The sequence below is a fragment of the Jaculus jaculus genome, chromosome 17, assembly GCF_020740685.1.
Source record: "Jaculus jaculus isolate mJacJac1 chromosome 17, mJacJac1.mat.Y.cur, whole genome shotgun sequence".
NCBI classification, from domain to species: domain Eukaryota; kingdom Metazoa; phylum Chordata; class Mammalia; order Rodentia; family Dipodidae; genus Jaculus; species Jaculus jaculus.
The window spans coordinates 59,752,729-59,780,298 of record NC_059118.1 but is presented as its reverse complement, the minus strand read 5'-3'; the positions used below and the strand labels follow the sequence as shown (position 1 = coordinate 59,780,298).

General features: G+C 46.4%; 1 protein-coding gene across 1 annotated transcript in view; it reads left to right on the top strand.

The window, feature by feature from the left end:
• The window catches only part of Gcnt2 (glucosaminyl (N-acetyl) transferase 2 (I blood group)), a 45,811-nt gene extending 19,244 nt beyond the window's left edge, over window positions 1-26,567 (top strand). Inside the window, exons 2-3 of the mRNA XM_045136576.1 lie at window positions 12,795-12,887; window positions 23,398-26,567. Coding sequence (XP_044992511.1) covers window positions 12,795-12,887; window positions 23,398-23,588 — 284 coding nt within the window. The 3' untranslated portion in view covers window positions 23,589-26,567. The remainder of the gene's footprint in view (window positions 1-12,794; window positions 12,888-23,397) is intronic.
• The last annotated feature ends 1,003 nt before the right edge of the window (window positions 26,568-27,570 follow it).

The window sequence follows — 27,570 nt, the reverse complement described above, 5'->3', positions numbered from 1 at the left end:
AAAAAAAAAAAAAGAAACAGAGAAATCCACACTCCGTAAATGAGGAGCAGCCCTGATGGTAGGATGGGTGTGAGCAACGAAGTGGGTTGACAGCAGGCCTGTAAAGTCACCGAGGTCGCAGGGCCCAGCGGCAGAGCGTTGGGGTGTGAGCAGCGCGTGGTGATCCCGCGGTCATCGTCTGCGCACAAGTTCAGCCGTCAGAGCTACAAGGGATGAGCTAGTGAACTCGGGGTGCTGTGGGGGGGGGGGGCGGGAATCTTGAATCCTGTCATGGCTGAGTACAGAAAAGCAGGCTACCTGCCGGGCTGGGAGTCTAGGAATGGGAAAGTGAAAGGCCACGTTTCAGGAAAAGTTGCCTAAAGAAATACCTAGAGCTGGGCGTGGTGGAGCATGCCTTTAACCCTAGTCCTCAGAGGCGGAAGGAGGAGGATCAGGTAGGAAGAAAGAAAGAAAGATCATTGTAAGTTCGAGGGCAGCTTGGGGCTACAGAGTGAGTTCCAGGTTACTCTGGGTTAGAGTGACTCCTTGCCTTGAAAAAATAAAATAAAATAAATTATTTTTAAAGGAACATTTATTTGATAAGCACTGAAGTTCTAAACAGCCAGCGATAAGCAGGCTGTCAGCCAGGAATCAAGGTCAGCCCTTATATCAAGGTTGTAAACAGTGGAAATCTGAACTGCCCTGAGCCAAAGATTGCCTGTGTCTCCAAATGTTCACTCATCTTTCCTGTCTTCGCCCGAGGAATGTCCAAGAACATGTTTAGGCTGCTGCTAACAACACTATAAGGAGCGGGGCATGGTGGTGCACACCTCCCAGCACTTGGGAGGCAGTGGGAGGAGGGTTGCTGAGAGTCCAAGGCCAGCCTGGGAGTGGGCAACACAATTCCTGCCATCCAGTAGTAAGACCCTGGGTTACCTAGCATGGCCCTGTATTCAAGTTCAGATCCCAGAGCCCGTGTAAAGTGTGTCTACAGCGAGGTGGGAGGCGGAGACGGGCAACTCTCTGGGAAGCTTGTAGGCCAGCTAACCTGGCAGACACAGAGGTAAACAAACCCTATTGAAGCACCTGCCCTGAGGCTGTCCTCTGACCTCCACACGCACCTTGTTACACTTGCACCCAAACACACACGCACCAACTCGTCAAAAGTGTAAGATAGTAAATGACCCAAATAAATCATTGGAAAATCAAGCTGCAAGTTGCTGGATGCTACATGTTCTTACTGACATTCAACTTTTTTTTTTTTTCCTGAGGTAGAGTCTTGCTCTAGCCCAGGCTGACCTGGAATTCACTATGTAGTCTCAGGGTGGCCTTGAACTCACAGCAGCTTCTACTTCTGCCTCCTGACTGCTGGGATGTAAGGCATGTACCACCACACTTGGCTTTAATTGGTTTTTTTTTTTCAACTTTTTTATTATTAAAAATAATTAGCAATGAACATTCTGTGTATTTTTTTGTTGAATTATTAGCATATCCAGAAGCATAACTACTAAATCAGTGGCATGAATATGACAGATGTGTGCCCATAAGCTTTTTGTAAACATATGAAAGCAGTCCATTAAAGGTGTTTTGTTTTTTTTTTGGGGGGGGGGGGTTGGTGTTTCGAGGCAGGATCTCACTCTGGCTCAGGCTGACCTGGATTTCACTGTGTAGTCTCATGGTGGCCTCAAACTCTCGACGATCCTCTTACCTCTGCCTCCCGAGTGCTGGGATTAAAGGCATGTGCCACCATGCCAGCGTGTTAAAGTCTTTTTAAAAAAGCCTTTTACTGGGCTGGAGAGATGGCTTAGCGGTTAAGCACTTGCCTGTGAAGCCTAAGGACCCCAGTTCGAGGCTTGGTTCCCCAGGTCCCACGTTAGCCAGATGCACAAGGGGGCGCACACGTCTGGAGTTTGTTTGCAGAGGCTGGAAGCTCTGGCGCGCCCATTCTCTCTCTCTCCCTCTATCTGTCTTTCTCTCTGTGTCTGTCACTCTCAAATAAATAAATAAATTTTTAAAGGAAAGCCTTTTACTGACAACTTACATGTGTGTAGACAATATAGCGTGATCACAGTCCCCTCCTACCGCCCTTCTTGAAGTCATATTAAATAAAGAACTGGGTCCTTCTCCACTCACATTTAATATGCAAGTGTTATTTTACATAGTTTAATATCACCCTCCCTTCCTCTCCCTGTTATGTTCTTTAAAATATATATTATTTATTTATTTGAGAGAGAGAAAGAGAGAATGGGCGTGCCAGGGGCTCCAGTCACTGACTCCAGATACATGTGCCTCCTTGTGCATCTGGCTTACGTGGGTCCTGGGGAGTCAAACCGGATCCTTTGACTTAGCCTCTACGCCATCTCTCCAGCCTCTCCCTGTTACTCTCAACCAGGAGTGATCTTGTGCCTCACCAATCTGCAACATGCAGAGAGATGCTTAGGATTCTGGGGCTGCTAGTGGGTAGTACTCAGGATGTTGTTAAACGTTGGATGATCTGCAGGACTTTCTAAAGTAAGCATGGCTCGGCTATCAATCTTGTCAAAGTTGAGAAATCTTGTAGCTTATTTTATTTATTTGTAAGCAGATAAGGGTGAGAGAACAGGCACACCAGGGCCTGAAGCCACTACAAACAAACTCCAGATGCATGTGCCACTTTGTGCATCTGGCTTTATGTGAGTACTGAGGAATTAAACCTTGGCCATCAGGGTTTACAAACAAATGCCTTTTAAAAATATTTATTCATTTATGAGAGAGAGACAGAGGTGGGCAGTGACACAGAGAGAGAATGGGTGCACCAGGACCTCCAGCCATTGCAAACGAACTCCAGACGCATGCACCACCTTGTGCATCTGGCTAATATAGGTCCTGGGGTCTCAAACCTAGGTCCTTTGGCTTTGTAGGCAAGTGCCTTAACCACTAAGCTGTCTCTCCAGCCCCACAAGCAAGTGCCTTTAACTGCTGAGCCATCTCTTCTCTAGCCCAACTTTGCTTTTAGGTTTTCCTTTCCCCATGGTAGGGTTTCACTCCAGCCCACGCTGATCTGAAACTCACTCTATAGCTGGCCTGAAATTTGCAGCGATCCTCCCCCGTCAGTTTCCCAAGTGCTTAGACTGAAGGTATGCACCATCACACCCAGCTTGAGAAATCTGGTTTCGGTTATAGTACAAGGTCTGTGTCTCCCACAGATCCAGGCCCCACACTTGTAATGGAGGATCAGGTTTCCAATCAGACTGGCTGGCTACTTGCTCATGCGTATGTCTGTTAACAGTCAGCCTTCTACAGCCATTGCTTCCACATCTGCAAGAAAAACACTGGGAACAAAATCATTGCATCTGGAACAGGAGAGGTGGCTTAGCGGATAAAGCCCTTGCCTGCAAAACCTAAGGACCCAGGTTCAATTTCTAGTACCTGCATAAGCCAGATGCACAAGGTGGCACATGTTTGGAGTTTGTTTGCAGTTGCTGAAGGCCCTGTTGCGCCCATTCTCTCTCTCACTCAAATAAATAAATAAAATACTTTCTTTAAAAATATCACCACATCTGTATGGAACTGCACAGATGTTCGTTTCTAAGCCACACAGATAAGAACTGCTGACATAAGCCAGGCCTAGTGGCGCACAACTTTAATCCCAGCACTAGGGACGCAGAGGTAGGAGGATCGCCATGAGTTCGAGGCCCCCGTGAGACTGCATTGTGAATTCCTGGTCAGCCTGAGCTAGAGTGAGACCATGTGATGGGCTCCTGTAATTTCAGTGCGCCTACTGTCGGAAGAGAGAGAGGCAAAGGTAAAATTCTCCAGAAACCCGTGGAAGTATTATTGAACAATAAAAGAGCCTGCCTCAAATGTTATGCAAGGTGAGGAAGAAACAAAAGGTTGTTCTCTGACCTCCACACAGGTACCGTTGTATGCACATGCCTGTGAATACACATCAAAAGAAAGAAATAATTAAAAACAAAGTTTAGGGACACAGCTCAGTGGTAAAGCACTTACCTAGTATGTGTTAGGCCATAGGTTCAACGCCCAACAGTAGAAACTAAAAACAACAAAATAAAATAAAAATGAAAATCCGGGCTGGAGGGATGGCTTAACGATTAAGGCGTTAGCCTGCAAAGCCAGAGGATCCAGGTTTGATTCCCCAGGACCCACGTTAGCCAGATGCACAAAAGGGCGCACACATCTGGAGTTTGTTTTCAGTGGCTGGAGGCCCTGGCACACCCATTCTTCCTCTCCCTCTTTCTCTGTCAAATAAATAAAAATAAAATATTTTAAAAAATGAAATTCCTTATCTGACAAGTGAAAGATTCTGAGCTTGAATCCAACAATTGCTGGAACTTGGTTGCCACATTTTGCCAGTGAGGAAGCCATGTGAGAACACTGAGGAGAAATCAAGTTATTATAAATAAAGCTTGCATTTCAGAGAGTCCTAGTCATTTATTTAACCAACCCAGTACTTGACCAATGCAGGCTGAGACCCAAGAAAAACACCCCAGCTCACTCTAGAAACTTTATCTCAAGTGTGTTTACAGAACCCTGTGAAGAGCAGTGAAAGTTGGATATTTTTTTTCTTTTTGGTGAAAATGTTTTCTCTGATAAAACTGTTCTTTTTGCCTTGTTCTAGAAATAATGAAAACTAGTCTTTTCTTAGGTTTCTTGTGAATTGAAGACAGGCTTGTGCTCACATGCCCTGAGACTTCTGTCCTAGAGTCCTAACAGCCATGGTGGCAGTCATGCCATCGAACTGAATCCAGAGTTTCATTTATTTATTTATTCATTTGATTGTTTTTTTCTTCTTGAGGTAGGGTCTTGCTCTAGCCCAGGCTGATCTAGAATTCACTACGTATTGTCAGGGTGGCCTTGAACTCACAGCGATCCTCCTACCTCTGTCTCCCAAGTGCTGGGATTAAAGGCATGCACCACCATACCCAGTTTATTTGAAAGAGAGAGCCAGATAGAGAGAATGGGCGTGCCAGGACCTTTGGCCACTGCAAACGAACTCCAGACACTTGTACCACCTTGTACATCTGGCTTTATGTAGAGGTACTGGGGGCTTGAGCCTGGGTCCTCTGGCTTTGCAGACAAGTGTCTTAACTACTAAGCCATCTCTCCAGCCTAGTGTATTTTTTTCTTAAGTAGCGATTGTTTCCCAGTAGAGAATTCAGCTGTTCATTTAGTATTTTTTTGAACTATTTTATTTATTTATTTATTTATTGGTTTTTCAAGGTAGGGTCTCACTCTGGCCCAGGCTGACATAGAATTCACTATGTAGTCTCAGAGTGGCCTCGAACTCATGGCAATCCTCCTACCTCTGCCTCACAGTGCTGGGATTAAAGGTGTGCACCACCACACCCAGCTAAACTATTTTGTTTATTTATAGGCTGAGAGATACCGAGAGAGTGAGAATGAGGCAGATAGAGGGAAGGAGAATGGGCACACCAGGGCCTCTATCCACTGCAAACAAGCTCCAGACACACACACACTACTTTGTGCATCTGGCCCATGTGGGTACTGGGGAATCAAACCTGGATCCTTAGGCTTTGAAAACAAGTGCCTTAACCACTAAGCAGTCTCTCTAGCCCAATATAATTTTTTAATTAATTCATTAATTTATTTGAGAGAGCAAGAGAGAAAGAGGCAGATAAGGAGAATGGGCATGCCAGGGCCTCCAGCCACTGCAAACAAACTCCAGACGCATGTGGCACCTTGTACATCTGGCTTACATGGGTCCTGAGGAGTTGGACTGAGGTCCTTTGGTTTTGCAGGCAAACGCCTTTACCACTAAACCATCTCTCCAGCCTCTTCTTTAATACTTTTGACCAGAACTTTAAAAAATTACAAATACATTTGAGAGAGAAAGAATAAGTTAATATGAATGTGGAAGAGACAGATGATGTAAGTTTTTCCTCTGAGGATTGCAGTGTAAAGTAAAAAAACGGTGATCTCATCTAACCATTTTGGAGGTAAGCCTGAGACGTTAAATACCCAAGGATGCCCAGCCAATGAGTGGCAAAGTTAGGAGAAAAGTTCTCGAATCCCTAAGGCCAATATCTATTTCACTTGAGGTTTGATTCCATGTCTGTCTCAGAAAAATAGGAAGCAGTTTGGCTTAGAAGAGGATTTTAGGGGCTGGAGAGATGGCTTAGCAGTTAAGGTGCTTGCCAGCAAAGTTGAACGACCCAGGTTCAATTCCCCAGGACCCACTTAAAGCCAGATGCACAAGGTGGCACATCCATCTGGTGTTCATTTGCAGTGGCTTGAGACCCTGGCATGACCATTCTCTCCATACATCTGCCTCTTTTCCTCCTCTTCCTCTCTCCCTCTCTGTCTCTCTCAAATAACTAAGTAAACAAAGAAGCAAAGAAATACAAAGAAAGAGGATTTTAGGGTACCCAGGAACCAAGTGATGCGTACACAATATTCAGATGGACCTGTCGCCGCAAGTCTTTTGCAGTTGGTGGTGCTAGGAATTGAACCAGGACCTCATGCTAGGTAGACAAGTGCTGCTGCTAGGCTGGAAGTCTTGTTGACTGTGTAGCTCCTCTCTAAGCCACTGTAGCAGGCGGGACAGGGATGGAAAATAGATGGTTGGTGGTCACCGAGGCAGCCGCTGTAGGGCAGACTGCAATGTGTTGGCCCTTGTTTTGTTTTCCAAGGTGGGGTCTCCCTCCAGCTCAGGCTGGTCTGGAACTCACACTGCAGTGGCAAGAGGCCTTGGTGTGCCCATTCTCTTTCTCTCTCTCTCTCTCCTTGCAAATAAATAATCAATAAAGAATTTTTAGCAAACTTCAGGGCTGGACAGATAGCTGAGTGGCTGAGCACTCATTTTGTAGGTATGTGGCCCTTTTTCTTATTAAAAAATTATCAGGCTGGGGGCTGGAGAGATGGCTTAGTGGTTAAGCACTTGCCTGTGAAGCCTAAGGACCCCAGTTCGAAGCTCGATTCCCCAGGACCCACATTAGCCAGATGCACAAGGGGGGCGCACACGTCTGGAGTTTGTTTGCAGTGGCTGGAGGACCTGGCGCGCCCATTCTCTCTCTCTTTCTCTCTCTCTCTATCAGCCTCATTCTCTGTCTATCCCTCTCAAATAAATAAATAAAACAGAAAAAAAATTACCAGGCTGGAGAGTTGGTTCAGTGGTGAGGGTGCTTGCCTGCAAAGCTAAATGACCTGGGTTTGATTCCCCAGTACTCATGTAAAGCCAGAGACACCACGTGGCACATGTATGTGGAATTTGTTTGCAGTGGCTAGAGGCCCTGGCGTGCCCCTTCTCTCTCTCCCCCTCCCTCCACCCTCTGCTAGCAAATAAATAAATGTATTTTTTAAATTCCCATTTTCTAAAGTAATTTCTTCTCATTAGGATGTGAACTAGCTCCCCATTAGTTGCTATAATAAATTACTGTAAGTATTCTCGGAGAAGGAACTCTAGAGAGGTACTTGTGTCCCCCACCCGTTCAGCTCTCAGAACATTTTGAACCCCAGGAAGTACATTTCTCCAGGTGAAGAACCCCATGCTGAAGAAGGGCAAGGTTAAGGCTCTTGTGCCAGCCAGAGGGTGACCTTGTCTTCCAGGATCCCAAGAAGAGATTCCACACAGTGCTGCTAACTTGTTTGGTCACCTTGCAGGGCAGAGTACAGCTGGGACTGATGTGTCCCCATGGGGGGGGGGGGGAACCTTGACTGAGAATGCACAGTTAGACACAGCTCTGGCCTTCTGTTGAAACCTGCGCTCTTTTTTTAATTTAATTTTTTCGTCTATTTATTTATTTATTTGAGAGCGACAGACAGAGAGAAAGAGACAGAGAGAGAGAGAGAGGAGAGTGGGCGCGCCAGGGCCTCCAGCCACTGCAGACGAACTACAGACGCGTGCGCCCCCTTGTGCATCTGGCTAACGTGGGTCCTGGGGAATCGAGCCTCGGACTGGGGTCCTTAGGCTTCACAGGCAAGCACTTAAACCGCGCTAAGCCATCTCTCCAGCCTGAAACGTCAGTACCGTGAAGATGGACTTGGGGCGTTATTAGACTCCTTTATTGGTTCATCCTCCTAATCTTCCTCCTCACAGGGACTAATCTCTTTCTTCTTTTTCTATAACTTGTCCCCCCTTTTTTTATTTACTTGTCCCCTTTTTTTAAAAAGAGAAATTAATGTATTTGAGACAGTGAAAGAGGCAGAGAGACTGGGAGAGGGAGAGAATGGGCGCGCCAGGGTCTCCAGCCACTGCAGACTAACTCTGGATGCATGCACCCCCTTGTGCACCTGGCTTCGTGGATGCTGGAGAGTTGAACCGGGATCCTTTGGCTTTGCAGGCAAATTTCAGTCATCTTTTGAGCCCTATAACATGTCTCTTTAATTAGCGTATTGGAGACAGGTGGCTGAGCCTACGTGTTGGCTACCAAGGCCCGGGCTCTGAGCCAGGAACCCCAGTGACAGAATGGTGAGTTTCCACAGCACCCATGTATCAACTTACAGCTGAGCTGAGGAGTGTGAGACGGTCTTTCCAGACTACTGTCTAGGCATCACTTGTGCTTGCTCCTTCTGTTCTTGGTGAGACCCATTTTCTTGCCCTTCAGCTGCTGGGGTCCCCCCATTCCTCTCCAGGGTGTTTCTCCCACCTTCCAACTCCAGTGGCTGGCCATGTTCCTCTTCCACTTGCCCTGTTAGGTACTGGGACAGACACATCTGAAAGCCAGAAATAGGCCTGACCTCTCTGCCTTATCTTGTGTGTGTTCAGTCACCTGCTAACCTCTGCACACAGGCATGTTAATCACTTAAGGGGTGTCTGTCCAAAACCTACTGCTAGCTAAACTCTGTCATCCCCTTTCAAGGCCAAAGGCGGCTTTGACCACATCCTGTCGGACATCCCCCAAACATGGCCCAGAGGCCCCAGCGGCTGTCCTAACTCTGCAGTTGCCTTGGGTCTAGGAACTGCGGAGCCTTATAGACCCATGATGAGACCGCCCCCCCCCCCCAAGCAGGCGCAGTCACCTCCTGGAGGGGCCTGGCACAGCGGGGCGGACAGGGAGCCGCAGAGCACGCGGGGACAGTCAGGTCCGCACTGCTGCAGAAATCACCCAACCAGGAGCAGCTTGTGGAAAAAGGGGTTTATTTTGGCTTATGGGCTCGAGGGGAAGCTCCACGATGGCAGGGGAAAAGGATGGCATGAGCAGAGGGTGGACATCACCCCCTGGTCTGCATATGGTGGACAATAGGAACAGGAGAGTGTGCCAAACACTGGCATGGGGACACTGGCTATAACACGCATAAGCCCGCCCCCAGCAATACACTGCCTCCAGGAAGCATTAATTCCTAGATCTCCATCAGCTGGGAACCTACCATTCAGAACACCTAAGTTTATGGGGGGCACCTGAATCAAACCACCACATTCCGCCCCTGGCCCCCGTAAACTGATAACCATACGTGATACAAAATGCAGCACATTCCTCCAACTTTAAAATTCCCCATAGTTTTTATCAATTCCAATGATGTTCATACATCCCCATAGTCCCAAGATCTTTTAACTGAGCCATAATACCAAAAAAAAAAAAAAAAAAACCATAATGGCACAGAATAAACATTCACATTGCAAAAGATGGCATTGGGCATAGCAAAGAAATAATCAACCAATATAGGATTTAAAACAACCAGAGCAAACATCAAACCCTATAGCTTCAAGTCCAACAACTCCAGCTAGTGACAAATTTCCAAGTCCGATGATTCTAACCAGCCACAAGTCTCTGGCATTCCAATTCTGCCCCTCTAGCTAGGCTACTCACAGTCCTGGGAAACTTCATCGGGACCAGCAGCTCCTCGGCAGCCATCTCGTGGTCCCGGCATCTCTCTCCACTGGGTCTCCACTGCAATCCATGGGTCATCCTCATGGCCCCAGGGGTCTCCATGCAGGCATCCAGCAAACCCGCTTCACACTGCCCATGGCCATTTCCAAAACACAATACTGTTGCAAACTCAGTGACCCTCTCTTTCCTGCATTTCTTATACTCCACAATACCAGGCAGGGTGCCAATTTATAAATCTGGGATGGGGTGTGTGTATGTGTGGAATAAAGCAGACTCTGAAGAACAAGACACTCATTGAGCACTCAGGCCCCTCCAAAAGAGTCTACATTCTTCCTGTTGCCCCAGTGCAGGTCAGCTGGCCCAGTCTCAAAGGCTGTAATCTCTCAATTGCAGTAGAACAGGCAACAGTTCACCCAAAGATTTTTCTTTCTGTGCCATATCCCTCTGCTCACACCAGTTCATTTCTATGCAAAGCAACCCTGCACAACTTCTCAGAACATGGGTATAACAGTAAACATCTCACACAAACTTCTAGCCCAGTCCAAGCAAAGCTCTTTCTCACCCTCATAAGCCATACCTCACAGTCCATAGTTCTTACTGCCTTCAGGTCTTGCAGCTCTGACCTTATGCATCTGGCTTATGTAGGTCCTGGGGAACTGAACTCCAGGGTCCTTTGGCTTTGCAGGTGCCTTAAGCACTAAGCTATCTCTCCATCCTTGGTTTAACAGTTTTGAGAGGAAATTTCAACCTGGTAGAGCAGAGACTGGACACCACAGTTTTACATTTTTTTTATTTATTCGAGACAGAGAAAGGGGGGGTCAGTGAGAATGAGAATGGGCACGCCAGGGCCTCTAGCCACTGCAAACTCCAGACGTATGTACCATCATGTGCATCTGGCTTATGTGGGACCTGGAGAATTGAACCATGGTCCTTAGGCTTTGCAGGCATGCAGTGGTACTTAGGCTTCGTAGGCATGTGCCTCAACTGCTAAGCCATCTCTCCAGCCCTGGACACCACATTTTTCACCAACTGTGAGGTAGCAGCAAGAGTGAGGTGACAAGTGAGCATCTAGCAGGGCCGGACTCATAAACCTCAAGGTCCACCCCTGCTTGACACCTTCTTCTAGCAAGGTTTCACCTTCCAAAGGCTCCACATCTTTCCCAAATTGCCACCAGCTGCAGACCAAGTATTCAAAATACATGAGCCTGTGGGAGGCGATTCATTCAAGCCACCATAAGTGGCAGCTTACACACCTTCTGCCTCTTTTTAAAATTTTATTTTATTTTAGTCCCCTGCCTCTCTTGGGTGTTTGTTGTTGTTGCTGTTGTTTGTTTGTTTTGTTTTTCAAGGTAGGGCTTTACTCTAGTCCAGGCTAACATGGAATTCACTATGTACCACCACGCCTGGCCCTCTCTTGTTTTTTGAAGATAACTTCACATTTCAAAGAATTAGGCCTGATGTTCAAATCTAATTAGTGACTTGATATTAGTATACTGAATCATATATTAACTGGATTATCTACTGAGTAAATAATAATAATGGCATCTTAAAACACTGTTTGGGGCTGGAGAGATGGCTTAGTGGTCAAGGCATTTGCCTGGGAAGCCTTAAGGACCCAGGCTTGACTCTCCAGGTCCCACATAAGCCAGAAGATACACAAGATGGTACATGTGTCTGGAGTTTGTAGTGGCTAGGAGCTCTGGTATGCCCATTTTCTCTCCCTCCCTCTCTCTGTCTCTACTAAAAAAAAGAAAAAAAAATCAGTTGGGCCTGGTGTGGTGGTGCACCCCTTTAATCCCAGCACTCTGGAGGCAGAGGTAAGAGGATCCCCATGTCCCCATGAGTTCGAGGCCACCCTGAGACTACATAGTGAATTCCAGGTCAGCCTGGGCAAGAGTGAGAATCTTCCTCAAAAACCCAAAATAAATAAATAAAATAAAAAGATCAGTTGGGGGCCTGGAGTGATAGGCCAGTGGTTAAAGGCACTTCTTGCCAGGTGCCTAAAAGCCAACGCTCAATGCCCCAGACCCACATAAAGCCAGATGCACAAAGTGGTTCATGCGTCTGGAGTTCATTAGCAGTGGCAAGATACTCTGTGTGCCCATTCTCCTCCTTGCCCCATCCCCTCTCTCTGCTTGCAAAAAAGGGGGCTGAAGAGATGGCTCAGTGGGTAAGGCACTTGTCTGCCAAGCCTGATAACCCAAGTTTGATTCCTTAATACCCACGTAAAAAGCCAGATGCACAGGGTGGCACAAGCATCTGGAGTCCATTTGCAGTGGCTGGAGGCCTTGGCATGCCCATTCTCTCTCTGTCTCTTTTCTATTTCTCTCTGCTTGCAAATAAATAAATGAAACTATTTTTTTTTAAGAAATTCTTTTTTTTTAATATTTTTTTTTGTTCATTTTTTTATTTATTTATTTGAGAGGGACAGACACAGAGAGAAAGACAGAGGGAGAGGGAGACAATGGGTGCGCCAGGGCTTCCAGCCCCTGCAAACGAACTCCAGACGCGTGCGCCCCCTTGTGCATCTGGCTAAACATGGGATCTGGGGAACCAAGCCTTGAACCGGGGTCCTTAGGCTTCACAGGCAAGCACTTAACCGCTAAGCCATCTCTCCAGCCTGAAACTATTTTTAAAAAATAAAAAAAGTTTAACCTAAAAAAAAAAGATCTCAGTGGGATTTCCTATGACCCCACAACTTTTGCACTCTGTATGACATCAGGGTGTGGTGTTGGGAGGCAGAGGTAGGAGGATCAGGCTGCCCTGAGACTACATAGTGAATCCCAGGTCAGCCTGAGCTAGAGTGAGACCCTACCTTGAAAAACAAAAACAAACAAACAAACAACAACAAACAAAAACCCAACAGCAACATCAGTTGGGAGGAGCAAGCAGGATGTGGGGTATCAGTGCACACAATGTGAGCGGAACATCAGAGCCGAGCGCTTGAGAGGCTCTGCGCAGGACCGGGAGGCTGGATGGTGGGAACTTCCCTCGTCTTACTTACTTTGTTCCCGGTCTGCATCGCAGGAGTCCCTGGCTCCATGCCGAACGCGTCGTGGACCGGCAACCTGCGAGCCGTGAAGTGGGTTGACATGGAGGACAAGCACGGCGGCTGCCACGGTGAGTGTCGGGCCCCGGCGTGAGGGCGGTGATGGGGTGAAGGGAGAGGGCACTTGTGTCGGAGAAACTGGGTGTTCAGACTGAGAAGCCTGAGGTCTCACGTAGCCCAGGCTGGCCTCAAACTCCCTGTGATGACCTCGACCTTTCTTTTTTTTTTTCTTTTTTCTTTTGGTTTTCTGAGGTAGGGTCTCACTCTAGCCCAGGCTGACCTGGAATTCACCAGGGAGTCTCAGGGTGGCCTCAAATTCAGGGTGATCCTCCTACCTCTGCCTAATGAGTGCTGGGATTAAAGGCGTGCACCACCATGCCCGGTTGAACTTTCTTTTTTTTTTTTTTAACTTTATTTATTTGAGAGAGAGAGAGGAAGAAAGAGACAAAGAGAATGGTAGCGCCAGGGCCTCTAGCCACTGCAAGCAGACTTCAGACGCATGCGCCACCTTGTGCATCTGGCTAACGTGGGTCCTGGAGAATTTGATCTGGGGTCCTTTGGCTTTGCAGGCAAATGCCTTAACCACTAAGCCATCTCTCCAGCCATTTTAAAAAAATATATTTTATTTATTTATTTGAGAGAGAGAGTGAGTGATGTTGAGAGAGAGAATGGGTGCACCAGGGCCTCTAGCCCCTGCAAACAAACTCCAGAGGCTGCAAACAAACTCCAGATGCATGCTCCACCTTGTGCATCTGGCTTATGTGGGTCCTGGGGAATTGACCCTGGGTCCTTTGGCTTTGCAGGCAAACGCCTTAATGGCTAAGCCACCTCTCCAGCCCAAAGTGAACTTTTTTTTAAATTTTTTTATTTATTTGAGAGCAACAGACTCAGAGAGAAAGACAGATAGAGGGAGGGAGAGAGAATGGGTGCACCAGGGCTTCCAGCCTCTGCAAACGAACTCCAGACGTGTGCGCCCCTTTGTGCATCTGGCTAATGTGGGTCCTGGGGAATCGAGCCTCGAACGGGGGTCCTTAGGCTTCACAGGCAAGCGCTTAACTGCGAAGCCATCTCTCCAGCCCCCAAAGTGAACTTTTATCATCCTGCTTCCGCCTCCCAGGCGCTGGGACCACACGTATGTGGCACCGCAACCTGCTGGCTGCTGTCATTTCTGCGGAGTTTACTAAGAAGGGCTTTTATCAGGCCTGGCAATAGTTCTCTTCAGGACACCTGGGTTTGATTCCCAGGATCCACATAAAGCCAGATACGCAAGGTGACACATTCATCTTTGGCCTGGCTGGCCAATTATAAGGCTTGCAGTGTCCACTGTTGAGTATCTTCACTGGTGGTATCTCTCCCATTGAACTACATGTAGAATGGCTTCTTCCAGCTTTCTGTCAGCTTGGTAGTTTAATTATAATATGGCAAGGAGAGGTTCTTTCCAGGTTTTGTCTGGTTGGTACTCTAAAGGATTCCTGTATCTACATTGGCACCTCTTTCCCAATTTGGGGGAAGTTTTCTTCTATGATTTTGTTGAAGACGTCTAGTATGCCTTTGGAGTAAAATTCTTCTCCTTCTACTATGCCCTGAATTCTTATGTTTGATCTTTTCACAGTGTCCCGAATATCTTGAAATTCCCATTCATACTTTCCTATTAGTTTGTCTTTCTCTTTGTTGGACTGTATTATATCTGCCACCTGGTCTTCTAGTTTAGATATTCTGTCCTGTCCTTCATCCATTCTACTGGTGAGATTTTCTACAGAGTTTTTTATTTCATTAACTGTGTTCTTCATTGCTAGTAATTCTGACTGTTTTGTCTTTATTATTTCTGTTTCCTTATTCATGTCTTGTATTGACTTATTTATTCCATTAAGTTGGTGTCCTGTGTCGTCTTTGAATCATTTGATTTCCTCTTTGACTTCTTTGAGCATATTTATAATCATTCTTCGAAATCTTTCTCAGGCATTTCCTCTAACTCATTCTCACTGGAGGTCATTTCTGATGCATTAATACTTTTTGGTGGATTTATATTGTCTTGATTTTTGGTGTTCCTTGTGTATGTATTTTTACATCTTGGATTAATTTAGTGCTTGGATTTTCAGGTTTGCTGTAGTATTATTAGATATATCTATCAATCTGATGTTATGTATCTTCAGAGTAGGAGCTTAAGGTGCTAGGTACAGCTCTTAAGACTCTCAGAGTATCTCCAAAAGTGACCCTAGGTGTTGGGTTTGCCTGCTATGAGAGTATTCAAGTGAGCTAAATGGAACATAATATAGGCAGATTCTAAAATTTAACTAAACAATGTACACATTCAATGAAAAACAGCACAGAGTGTTTATGCGTGAGTAGGTATTATGGCAACCAGATCCTCTAACAAAGTCACTGTCCCTTAGGGTGTGTGTTGCCCCACACCCTTAATCTGTCAATTAGGTGGTTATGATTTCTGGTCTGTTGAGTGTCCCAAGTCAGGTTGTGACCAAGTGAGACCCTTCCTTTTGGGATGATTCTGGTCTCAGTTATGCTGCGCTCCTGCTTGGGTCCTTCTTTGGTGTCCTGTGGGTTCAAGTAGGCTCTTTGGGCTATTGGATCGCTGCTCTGGTCACTGGTGTTGGGTGCTGTGAGCTCCCTTCCCCACGTCTCCTCCGGTGCTTGCTGGCGCTCGTGGTGGCCGTGGGGGAGGGGGGGCTGTGGACGGTGGCTCTAGTTCTCCCGCTGGTCCATGTCATCCTCTAGCTCATGATCTCCTCCTCCATTGTTTGCTGTGACCCTCCTTTCATGTTTCTTTTTTTTTTTTATATTCTTTTTTTTAAAAAATTTTGTTTATTTTTACTTATTTGAGAGTGACAGAGAGAGAGAAAGAGAGAGAGAGAGAGAATGGGTGCGCCAGGGCTTCCAGCCACTGCAAACGAACTCCAGATGCGTGCGCCCCCTTGTGCATCTGGTTAATGTGGGTCCTGGGGAACTGAGCCTCGAACCGGGGTCCTTAGGCTTCATAGGCAAGCGCTTAACCGCTAAGCCATCTCTCCAGCCCCCCTTCATGTTTCTTTTTGTTTGTTTGATTTTTAATTTATTTGAGAGCAACAGACAGAGAGAAAGAGGCAGAGAGAGAGAGAGATAGAGATAGAGAGAATGGGCACACCAGGCCCTCCAGCCACTGCAAACGAACTCCAGACGCATGCACCCCCTTGTGCATCTGGCTAACGTGGGTCCTGGGGAATCGAGCCTTGAACCAGGGTCCTCAGGCTTCACAGGAAAGCGCTTAACTGCTAAGCCATCTCTCCAGCTTGCTTCATGTTTCTTGAGTTTTCTAGGAGCTCCATTGTGAGTGGAAAATCTCCTCACCTGACTTTCCTGCGGCTCAAGCCAAGCCTGGCAGCTGTGGCCCCGCGGAGCTGGTGCCACTGCTGCTGCAGCTGCTTCTGCCCGCCTGTGTGGGCTCTGGCTGCTCTGGATCTCTCCTACGTCTCTGTTGCCTTTGGTTATTTCTTATACACCTCACTTTTTAGTAGAAGAGTGTATTTTGCTGCCTTTTTTTTTTTTTTTGCCTTTTTCTCCCCTGTGCTGCTTTGGCGTGGTTACTACACTGCCATCTTAACCAGAAGTCCCACAGTAAACTTTTAGAAAATATATTTTAGGTGTTGGAGGGATGTCTTAGCCTCTAAGACATTTGCCTGCAAAGCCAAAGGACCCCGGTTTGATTCCCCAGGAACCACGTAAGCCAGTTGCTGAAGGGGGTGCATGCGTTTGGAATTAATCTGCTGTGGCTGCAGGTTCTGGTGTGCCCATTCCCTCTGTAATAAATAAATAAATACAATGTTATTGGCTGGGCATGGTGGTGTATGCCTTTAATCCCAGCACTCTGGAGGCTGAGGTAGGAGGATCTTTGTGAGTTCAAGGCCACCCTGGGCTAGAACAAGAGACCCTACCTTGAAAAAACAAAACAAAAATCTATTTTATGTTATTTATTTATTTTGTCTAGGTACAGGTTTCTTCTTTTTATTTATTATTATATTTATTATTATATTATTTTATTTATTTATTATTTATTTTTATTTATATATTTATTATTTTATTATTATATTATTATTATTTAAATTTTTATTATTGTCAACTTCCATAATTATAGACAGACAGTAAACTATGGTAATTCCCTCCCTCCCTTTTCCCTTCACAACTCCACTGTCCATCATGCCCCTTCAGTCAGTCTCTCTTTTATTTTGATGTCGTCATCTTTTCCTCCTATTATACTGTTCTTATGTAGGTAGTACCAGGCACTGTGGATATCCAGGCCATTTTGTGTCTGGAAGAGTTAGGATCCTATTCTTCCCCTCACCTTGTCTGCAATGGACTCTGAGCCTTTGAACCTGTGATAGCGGCTGTTTCAGAGCTGAGCACTCCTCCGTCACTTCTTCTCAGCACCCTGGTGCCTTTTGAGTCATCCCAGAGGTCACTACCATTATTTATTTATTTGAGAGAGAGAGAGAGAATGGGCACACCAGGGCCTCTAGCCACTGCAAATGCACTCCAGATGCATGCATTACCTTGTGTATCTGGCTTTTGTGGGACCTGGAGAATTGAATCTGGGTCCTTAGGCTCTGCAGGCTGGTTCCTTAACAGCTAAATCATCTTTGCAACTTTTTTTTTTTTTTTTTTTTTTTTTGCTTTTTGGTGTTTTGATGTAGGGAGGTAGGGTTTCCCTCTAGTCCAGGCTGACCTGGAATTCACTATGTAGTCTCAGGCTGGCCTCAGAACTCACAGTGATCCTCCTACCTCTGCCTCCCAAGTGCTGGGATTAAAGGCGCGCGCCTGGGCTGGAGAGATGGCTTAGTGGTTAGGGCGCTTGCCTCCGAAACCTAAAGACCCAGGTTCAATTCCCCACATCCCCCATATGCTAACTGCATGTGGTGGTGCACGCTTCTGGAGCTTGTTTGCAGTGGCTAGAGGCCGTGGCATGCCCATTCTCTCTCTCTCTGTCTCCAATAAATAAATAAAAATAAACCAGAAAAAAATTTAAAGTTGTGTGCCACCACGCCTGGCTGCAGCCCCCCCCCCCCCTTTAAATTTATTTATTTACAAGCAGAGAGTCAAAGACAAAGAATAGGTGCACCAGGGCCTCCAGATGCATGCACCTTAACCGCTGAGCTATCTTCTCCAGCCTCCATGACCCCTTCAAAGACATGGCTTCCACCTCACTCTGAGGTCCTGGGCTTTTAGTTAGTACAGTTTAGCCTGTAGTTGCACACGATAACATTTATTGCTTAAGTGGATTCACTAATGAGAATACGGAAGTTTCTAAGTGAGTCTTGTGTCTCCATGCTTCCATTCAGTCTGGGCATCACACATCAGTCCAGTGTATCTACACCTGTTTCCTGTCTCCATCATTCCCCCCTCCTCTCATGATTGTTGGTGGTAGTTCCCTTCCACTGGGATGCCTTGATGCCATGTTCAGAGTCCCACCTATTCTCATACACACATCTTCTCATCCATCCGTCATTTCCCCGAGGCCGGGGCATGTTATCTGCCTCCCCCTCCACATGGCCTGTCCTCTGCATGGAAGGGCACGGTGCAGAGGATGACACTTGGCTCTTTTTTCTCTTGAAGAAACTGGCCATCACCCTCCAGACACAAAATGGCCTGGATATCCACGACCTCATAGTGTCTGACACTACCTACACAAGACCATCATTAGAGGAGGAAAAGATGATGACATCAAAATAAAAGTGAGGCCGGGCGTGGTGGCGCACGCCTTTAATCCCAGCACTCGGGAGGCAGAGGTAGGAGGATCACCTTGAGTTCAAGGCCACCCTGAGACAACAGAGTGAATTCCAGGTCAGCCTGGACTAGTGTGAGACCCTACCTCAAAAAATGAAAAAACAAAAATAAATAAATAAATAAATAAATAAATAAACAAACCAAAATAAAAGAGGGACTGATTGAGATGGAGAGGGGATATGATGGAGAATGGAATTTCAAAGGGGAAAGTGGGGGGAGGGAGGGTATTACCATGGGATACTTTTTAATATCATGGAAAATGTTAATAAAAATCGAGAGGAAAATAAACTGGCCATCGGCGGCAGCCAGGTTACCAGTGTTGGCGGTATGAACCTTCTCCACATCCTCACACCAGCCACTGTCTTATCTGCAGTCCCCTCCGAGCTCCTCCAGCTAGAACCCAGGAGGTCTTTAATCCACAGCTGTCACCCAAGTGGCATCTTGACCTTGAAGCTTTCCCCATGGTAGACGCTACTATCCCACCGGAGAGTTACCCACAGTCTCTCTCTGTGCCAAGTGCTCCCCTAGTACAGAAAGTACAAGCTGGTCAGCCTTGCATTTTCATAAGGATCGTCACTGGTCACAGGAGAGACTATGTCTGTGAGAACTAGCCAGGAAACTAGCCAAAATGTTTGGTTAGCGTATGCCTTTAATCCCAGCACTTGGGAGGCAGAGGCAGGAGGATCGCCATGAGTTTGAAGCCACCCTGAGACTACATAGTGAATTCCAGGTCAGCCCAAGCTAGTGTGAGACCCTAACTTGAAAACCAAAAACAAACAAATATAAAACAAGTTTGGTTAGTCCAAGCCCATCTCAGACGATGATCTCATTTTTCTTCCGTTAGTACATGCTGTGCCAATAAACAGCTGAAAGTTTTATAAGGTAAGGATGTAAAGATTGTCATCCAAACCAGGACATAGAGAAAAGACAATGGCGGGTCCAGAGGCCGGAGGGCACAGCATGGACTCAGCACTCCCTGTACTTGGCCTCCCTGTGGAGGTGGATTAGGTCATTGCTACAGTCTCTTAATTTCTGATGCACCCTGAAAATGGCCGCAGAGCACATCTTGTTAAAAATCACTTCCGTTGGGGATGGAGAAGTGTCATAATGGTTAAAGGCATTTGCTTGCAAAGCCTGATGGCCAGAGTTCAGTTCCCCAGTACAACACTAGGTGCACAGTGACCAGTGCATCTGGAGTTCATTTGCAGCTGCAGCCAGAGGCCCTGGCGTGCCTGTGCCCACGCCCACACCCTCTCTCTCTCTCCTTGCAAATGAATAAACTTTGCTGGGTGTGGTTGTGCACACTTTTGATCCCACTACTTTGCAGGCAGGGATAGGAAGATCGCTTTGTCTGAGACTATGTAGTGAATTCCAGACCAACTGGGGCCAGAGTGAGACCTTACCTTGAAAAACCAAAACAGCTGGGCGTGGTGGCGCACGCCTTTAATCCCAGCACTCGGGAGGCAGAGGTCGGAGGATCGCCATGAGTTCGAGGCCACCCTGAGACTCCATAGTGAATTCCAGGAGAGCCTGAGCTAGAGTGAAACCCTACGTCAAAACAAAACAAAACGAAACAAACAAACAGCAAAAAAAAAAAACAGAGAACCTGGCATGCTACACACACACAAATAAATAAATTTAAAAAGAAAAAGTTATGGCAGGGCATGATGGTGTCTGCCTTTAATCGAAGCACTTGGGAGGCAGGGCTAGGTAGATTGCTATGAGTTCAAGGCCAGCCTGGGACTGCAGGATGAGTGCCAGATCAGCCTGGGGTAGTGTGACCCTACCTCAAAAAAAAAAAAACAATCAAGTCAGGCATGGTGGTGCATGCCTTTAATCCCAGCACTTGGGAGGTAGAGGTAGGGAGATTGTTGAGAGTTTGAGGCCAGCCTGAGACTACATAGTGAATTCTAGGTCAGCCTGGGCTAGAGTGAGACCCTATTTTGAAAAAACAAAAATAAAAAAGAAGCCAAACAAACAAACATTCACAAGAACAACAAAAAATGTTTAGCTGGAGAAGATAGCTTAGTGGTTAAGGCATTTGCCTGCAAAGCCAAAGGACTGAGGTTTGATTCCCCAGGACCCACGTAGGCCAGATGCACAAGGAGGTGCATGCATCTTGGAGTCCTTTTGCAGTGGCTGGAGGCCCTGGCACACACTCACTCTCAAATAAATATATAAATAAAATATTTTTAAAAATCAAAACAAGCTATATACATATTTATAAGTCACTTTTGTCATTTGACTCTTTTCTGTTCAAAAAATTTCAAGGGTGGAGGTAGGCGTGGTCGTGCACGCCTTCAGTCCCACCACTTGGGAGGCAGAGGTAGGAAGATCGCCTTGAGTTCAAGGCCACCCTGAGACTCCATAGTGAATTCCAGGTCAGCCTGGGCTAGAGCAAAGCCCTACCTTGAAAAACCACAAAAAAGTTCTGTATATGTATATGATACATAATTATGTATAAATTATGTTTAAGATATGACACATGCATGTGTCTGTTACACATCTGCCAGTCAGTAATATATGCCCAGATACAAATGACTAAGGGAGAGGTGAAAAGAGAAGGCTCGTTGAGAAAGCAGCTCTAAAGCAGAGACCAAGGTGCTGCTCAGCGAGGTGGGGGGGGGGGGGAGGGTGGATCAGAGGAGGAAGAGCACGTGGGATTCTCGGGGTGAGCAGGCCTGCTTTGCTGGGGCCTGGCGGCAGGAAGGCGCTTTGTCCAAAGGTTAGAGTCGGTGGAAGTGAGTCCAGGAAAGTAAGGAGTGACCAGTCCAGGGTCTTATATGCCCTTACAGTGGAAGTGAGCCAGAGGTATGTTCCACTTAAAATTTAAAAGAGTCAGTCTCTCTGGCCATTGTGCGGAACATTTACTAACAGGGCCAAGGGGCAAGTAGGGGTGCCACTCTTTAGTTCAACTTGGACAGGAAGCTGAGCGCTGCTAGGACCAGAGTGGCAGTGGTATTTCTGTTGGTATTTCAGACTGAGAATGTGGCTTAGGTGATACAGCTTGCCTATCATGCTTGAAGCTCTGGGTTTAATACCTAGCACTGCCTAACAAAAAAAAATGTTGGGAGTGCTGGAGAAATGGCTTGGCAGTTAAGATGTTTGCTTGCCTACAAAGCCTAATGACCCAGGTTCAATTCCCCTGTACCCACGTAAGCCAGATGCAGTAGGGGGTGCATACTCTGGAGTTTGTGAGGCATGCCCATTCTATCTGCCTTTCTCTCAATAAAAAGTAATTTTTTCAAAGGAAAAAAAAGGTTTTAAGGCATACCTTTTTTATTGTTGTTGTTTTGTTTTTTTGAGGTAGGGTTTCACTGTAGCTCAGGCTGGCCTGGAATTCACTATGTAGTCTCAAGGTGGCCTCGAACTCTTGGCAGTCCTTCTACCTCTACCTCTCAAGTGCTGGGATTAAAGGTGTGTGTCACCATGCCTGGCTGGCATACACTTTTTCAATCTAAGCATTGAGGTGGTAGATGCAGAAGGATCAAAAGTTCAAGGTTATTTTCAGCTACATAGTGAATTCACAGCCAGCCTATCTCAAAACAAACAGTAGATTACATAAGTACTTTGAAGGTTAAGCAGAATTCCTAGTAGGTTGGATGTGGGCTGCAAAGCAGCCAGGCACTGAAGAATAGAATTAGCACAGACAGTGATGGGGAGATTAGAAGGGAGGAGGTTTAGAGGCAATGGCACACACCCCAGAACTCAAGAAGCTGAGTAAGGCAGGAGGATTGCAAGTTCAAGGCTAGCCTGAGTCTCAAAAATCAGAGTTTCAGCTGGGCATGCTGGCCTATGCCTTTAATCACAGCACTTAGGAGGCAGAGATAGGATTGCTGTTAGTTTGAGGCCATCCTGAGACTACATAGTAAATTCCAGGCCAGCCTGAACTAATGTGTGACCCTACCTTGAAAAACAAAAATAAACAACAATAACAAAAAAATTAGAGCCTTGTCTCAAAAATGAATGAAGTTGGGTATGGAGGTACTCACCTTTAATCCCAGCACTCAGGAGGCAGACATAGAAGGATGAGTTTCACAATACTCTGAGACTACATAGTGAGTTCAAGGTCAGCCTGGGCTAGAGCAAGTCCCTACTTTGAAAAAAAATCAATTAGAAGTTCAGTGCTGACTGTAGTTTCCCTCTCGTTGCTGGGGTAGAACATTTGACCAGAAGCAGCTGATAGGAGGAAGGTTTTTATGTTGGCTTATATCCTCAAAGGGAAGCTCCGTGGCGGCAGGGGTAAGCATGGCATGAGCAGAGGCTGGACGTCACCTCTGCCACAGCAGATGGAAAACAGTGGCAGGAGAGACAGCCCAACTCTGGCAATGGGGAGCTGGCTATAGCACCCCTAAACCTACACCCAACAATACACCTTCAGCAGCAAGACTGCGCCTCTCAGACTGCCACCAGGTGGGGACCAAGCATTCAGAGCACAGGAAGTTTATGGGGGACGTCTGGTTCAAAGTGCCACATTGACACAGCACACTGGTGAGATTTAGGACACACCCGCATGGTGCTGTGGAGTCAGCACTCCGAGAAGGCGTAGCCCACAGGTCTTTCCCAAGTGTACATGTCTAGAACTTCTCATCTGCAACTCCCTTCACTAAGGAGCAGATGGCCGTGAGACACTTCCTTACTACGTGCTCAAGTACGTGCTTGTGTTCCTATGTAGTGTAAGCTGCCGGTGGGCTGGGACAGCCAGCCGGCGTCCATCTAATCTCGTGATGCTCGTTGCAGTGTTAAGATGCCCGGATGCCCCTTGACGTTGGAACCCGCTGTGACTGTGTTTGTTGTTCTCTCTTGCAGGTCATTATGTACATGGCATTTGTATCTATGGAAATGGAGATTTGAAATGGCTAATTAACTCACCAAGCCTGTTTGCTAACAAGTTTGAGCTGAACACGTACCCCCTTACAGTGGAATGCCTAGAGCTGAGGCTTCGAGAAAGAACCCTTAACCAGAGTGAAACGGCCATACAGCCCAGCTGGTATTTTTGATGACTGACTGCAGCTCATGCCACAAGGGGAGAGCCATGCTTTCTTCCAAGAGACGTTACCTTGGTGACGCTGAAGGCTCCGGGATGCCGGACCGGGCTACATAATTCTACCTGAGATATCCACTGGACACTGTGATACACTGACAGGGTGGTGGAGGGGGCCAGTCTGGCCATTTCCCTCCCTCACTTTCTTCCTACCTTCTTTTCCTTCCTTCCTTCCTTCCTGTCTCTTCTCTTTCTTGTTTTTTTGTTTTGTTTATTTTTGAGACAGGGTTTTGCTATGTAGCCCTGGCTGCCTGAATAATCAGTATGTAGCATAGAGTGGTCTTGAACTCGCAGCAAGCCTCCTGCCTCAGCTTCTTAAGTGCTGGAGTTACAAGTGCACACCACCACACTTGGTTATGAAGTGTGGCCTGGCCAGTTGCTAATGCTCACGTCTGTGTTTGCTAGTTACCGCTGCGATCAGAGAGATATTTAAATGCCATCAGCTTCACACCAGACCCTCACCATATCCACATATTCTCTTAGGAGGGGGAGTATAGATCAGAACTGCATTTCTTTGCAAAGGAATCTCTTAACATATTCCCAGTCACTGCTCTACTCAACCACACAGCAGCATATAAGCAGCTTTCTGGGAACTCACCAGTTCCCTTTAAACAGGAACAGATCTCGAAGGGCTGAGGGTCTAAATTAATGTGAGAGCGCACTTGTCTGACATTCATGAGGACCTGAGTTGCATCTGCAGCACCAGAAAAAACAAATACTTACAAAAAGTACCAGGTATAGTGAATTCAGGTAAGCATGGGCTAGTGCGAGACCCTACCTCAAGAAACCAAACCAAAACAAAAAACAAAACAAAAACATATATATCCATACATACACACTCTCTGTCTCACTCACAGCAGGTGCCAGGCGGTGATCTCCGTCTGTGCATCAGCATTTTCAGCTCACCTGTGTCTTAGGTTCTGAGTGTAATATGTGTATCACGAAGCCACTACTGAGAGACGAGCACTGAGCACCGGACCGTTATCCACACTGCAGGAAAAAAACCTCCAGGGACCCCAGACGCTTCTCAGTTATATACCAGGATGTTGTCTGAGCTTTCTTCCTTGTTTCCCACGAGAACATGGGAACATCCTCACAGGAAGGAAGGAATTCTTTCCCACAGGAAAGGTGACGTTGCACGCGTCTAGTCTCAGGTCTGGAACCTCTGAATGAATGAGTTCTTCTGGGGCTCTGTCACCCCAAAGCTTTTTTTTTTTTTTCTTTTTGAGAGAGGGATGGGCATGCCAAGGCCTTCTGCTGCTGCAAATGAATGCCAGACACGTGCGCCCCCTTGTGTGCATGTGCAACATTGCATGCTTGCATCTGGCTACATGGGACCTGGAGATTTATTTGAATGTGAGTTCTTAGGCTTCACCAGCGAGCGCTGTAACCGCTAAGTCATCTCTCCAGCCCCTTGCACAGCTTTTGATGACACCATGACCTTCTCCGGGCAGCTTGACAATGTGTGGTACTGACAGGAATGCCTGGATTTTCAAGAGATTTTGATTGGACACCTGTGTCACGCACCTGTCTTCATTCATTGAGTCCGTCAGCCCGCATTCAACAAAAACCTCTTGAGCTGCGTGTGGTGGCACATGCCTTTAATCCTAGCACTTAGGAGGCCGAGGTAGGATCGCTGTGAGTTCGAGGCCAGCCTGAGACTACATAGTGAATTCTAGATCAGCATGGCCTAGAGTGAGACCCTACCTCAAAATAAAAATAAGTAAATAAGTAAATAAAAAGCTTCTTGAGTGCCTATGACCCTCTAGACATGTACTAGGACAAGAGGAAAAATGTGACGGACTTATTAACTGTAAAACTCCTGGCAGTGATGGCAGCGTTGGGAAGGCTGCTTTGACAGTCTTACACAATGGCCACACTTCCCACTTTCCTAGGCATGGTGGGCATTGTGGCATCGGGCTGTGGAGACCGGTGACTATACCAACAGTGAGGTCAGACACTATTCAAAGGACAGGGAGAAGGAAACAGCACCCAGGTCGGTGCGCGATCTGCCAGCTCCTCCCTAGCCAACCTGGTTCAGTCCGCTTCCGAGGTTTATGTGAATACTCCAGCTTTCTAGATAGAGTGACAAGTCTTGAAAATGTTCGTGACCATTAAGAAACAAATTCTCTTGGAATTTGGCTTCTCAGCTTGTTTCCTCAGGTGGGTTACTTGAGAGAAGGTAAATAAAGGCATATGTAGCACCCCAGAAAAGGTAGACTTAAGGATGGGCTCAGTGTCTGTATTGAGAGAAGTCTTGCTCTCAGAAAAATGGGGAGTGAGCGTTCATACTCCTGTAATCCACTGCATTCCTAACTACTTATTCTAATGAGAGAAACAATTACTGCACATGGCTTAATTAACACAATTTAATACCTTTGCTACAATCGCACCTGCTGAATGTTAATCATCTTTAAAGGGAATGACTGATGTAAAATTTTCTTATTCCTGCTACTGGGAAAAACAAAGCTGGGCATGGTGGCGTACGCCCTTAATCCCAGCACTCGGGAGGCAGAGGTAGGAGGATCCCTGAGAGTTCAAGGCCAGCCGGGGTGAGTGCCAGGTTGGCCGGGGCTAGAGGGAGACTCTACCTCCACAAAGTGAAAATGAAGAAGGCCAAGGCTGAAATCTGAACCTTATTTCAATCTGTTATTTAAATGATGGGCTATGAGTAGAAATGTTTCCACTGGCTCTTTCTCACATAGAGGGAGAAATTTCTCTGGAATAGAAGATGTTTACATGTCCACTACTGGTCACCTCTTCTATGTCTTAAATCCTTTACTATCAGCAAGGTGTAATGTTGGAGCTAGTGGGTTTCTGCTAGCTTGTGGGCACGCCCTGAAACTACTGTATCCATCTTGTTTTTGATGATGTTTTCTGTGCGTGTGTTTTTTTTTTTTCCTCTTGGAAATAAATTAATATATTGTTTTCCATCTTTGGTATTATGTGAATTGATTTGATGGCTCATTAATATCCACCATGAATGTTCAACACAGCAATTCTCCCAGCGTAAAGAAGAAGAAGAAGAGGAGGAGGAGGGGATGGAGAGATGGCTTAGTGGTTAAGGCACTTGCCTTCAAAGCCAAAGGACCTCGGTTTGATTCCCTAGGACCCACATTAGCCGGATGCACAAGGTGGTACCTGCACTTGGAATTTCATTTGCAGTGAGTGGAGGCCCTGGCATGCCCATTCTCTCTTTTGCTCTCTCTCTCCCTCTTTCTCTCTTGCTCTCTCAAATAAATAAAAATTTTTAAGGAGAAGAAAGAAGGAATATATTCATATGTGTGCATCTGTCTAAAAAATCATCCCGTCCATCTACTGAAATTCATAATTGAACTTACCCTTTTGGTCTGTCAGGGAGAGTCCTTGAGAATGACAGAGGCTGAAATGGAAGATCAGTTTTATTTAAGTTGGTTATACTTATTTTAAAATTTGGAGCAGGAGTAAGTCCTCTTTCTTACTGCATGAGTCAGGCTTGCATTTCTGTCTGTAACTGAGTACCCAAGGAAGGCCGCGGACAGGAGGAAAGGTTCGTTCTGGCTCGCGGCGTCACAGACACCGAGGCAAGAAAGGTATGGAGCAGCTCACACCCTGGCAGCCCAGAAGCAGAGAGGGGGGTCAGGAAGGGGACAGGGCAATATACCAGGGACATACCCCCAGCAACCTACTAGGCTCTGTCCCCCACTTTTCACCTAATTTCATACATTTCTATTTACTTGTTTAGTTTTTTGAGAGATAGGGTCTCAGGCTGGCCTCCAACTCATAGGGACCCTCCTACCTTTTCCTCCTGAGTGCTGGGAATAAAGGCATGCACCATCATGCCCAGCTAATTTCATAATTTTCTTAGCTAATTTCATAATTTTCTTATCTACTTATTTATTAGCCCACTAAGTACATCAGAGTCTTATGATCTGATTGTTCTAAAAATACCCTCCCAG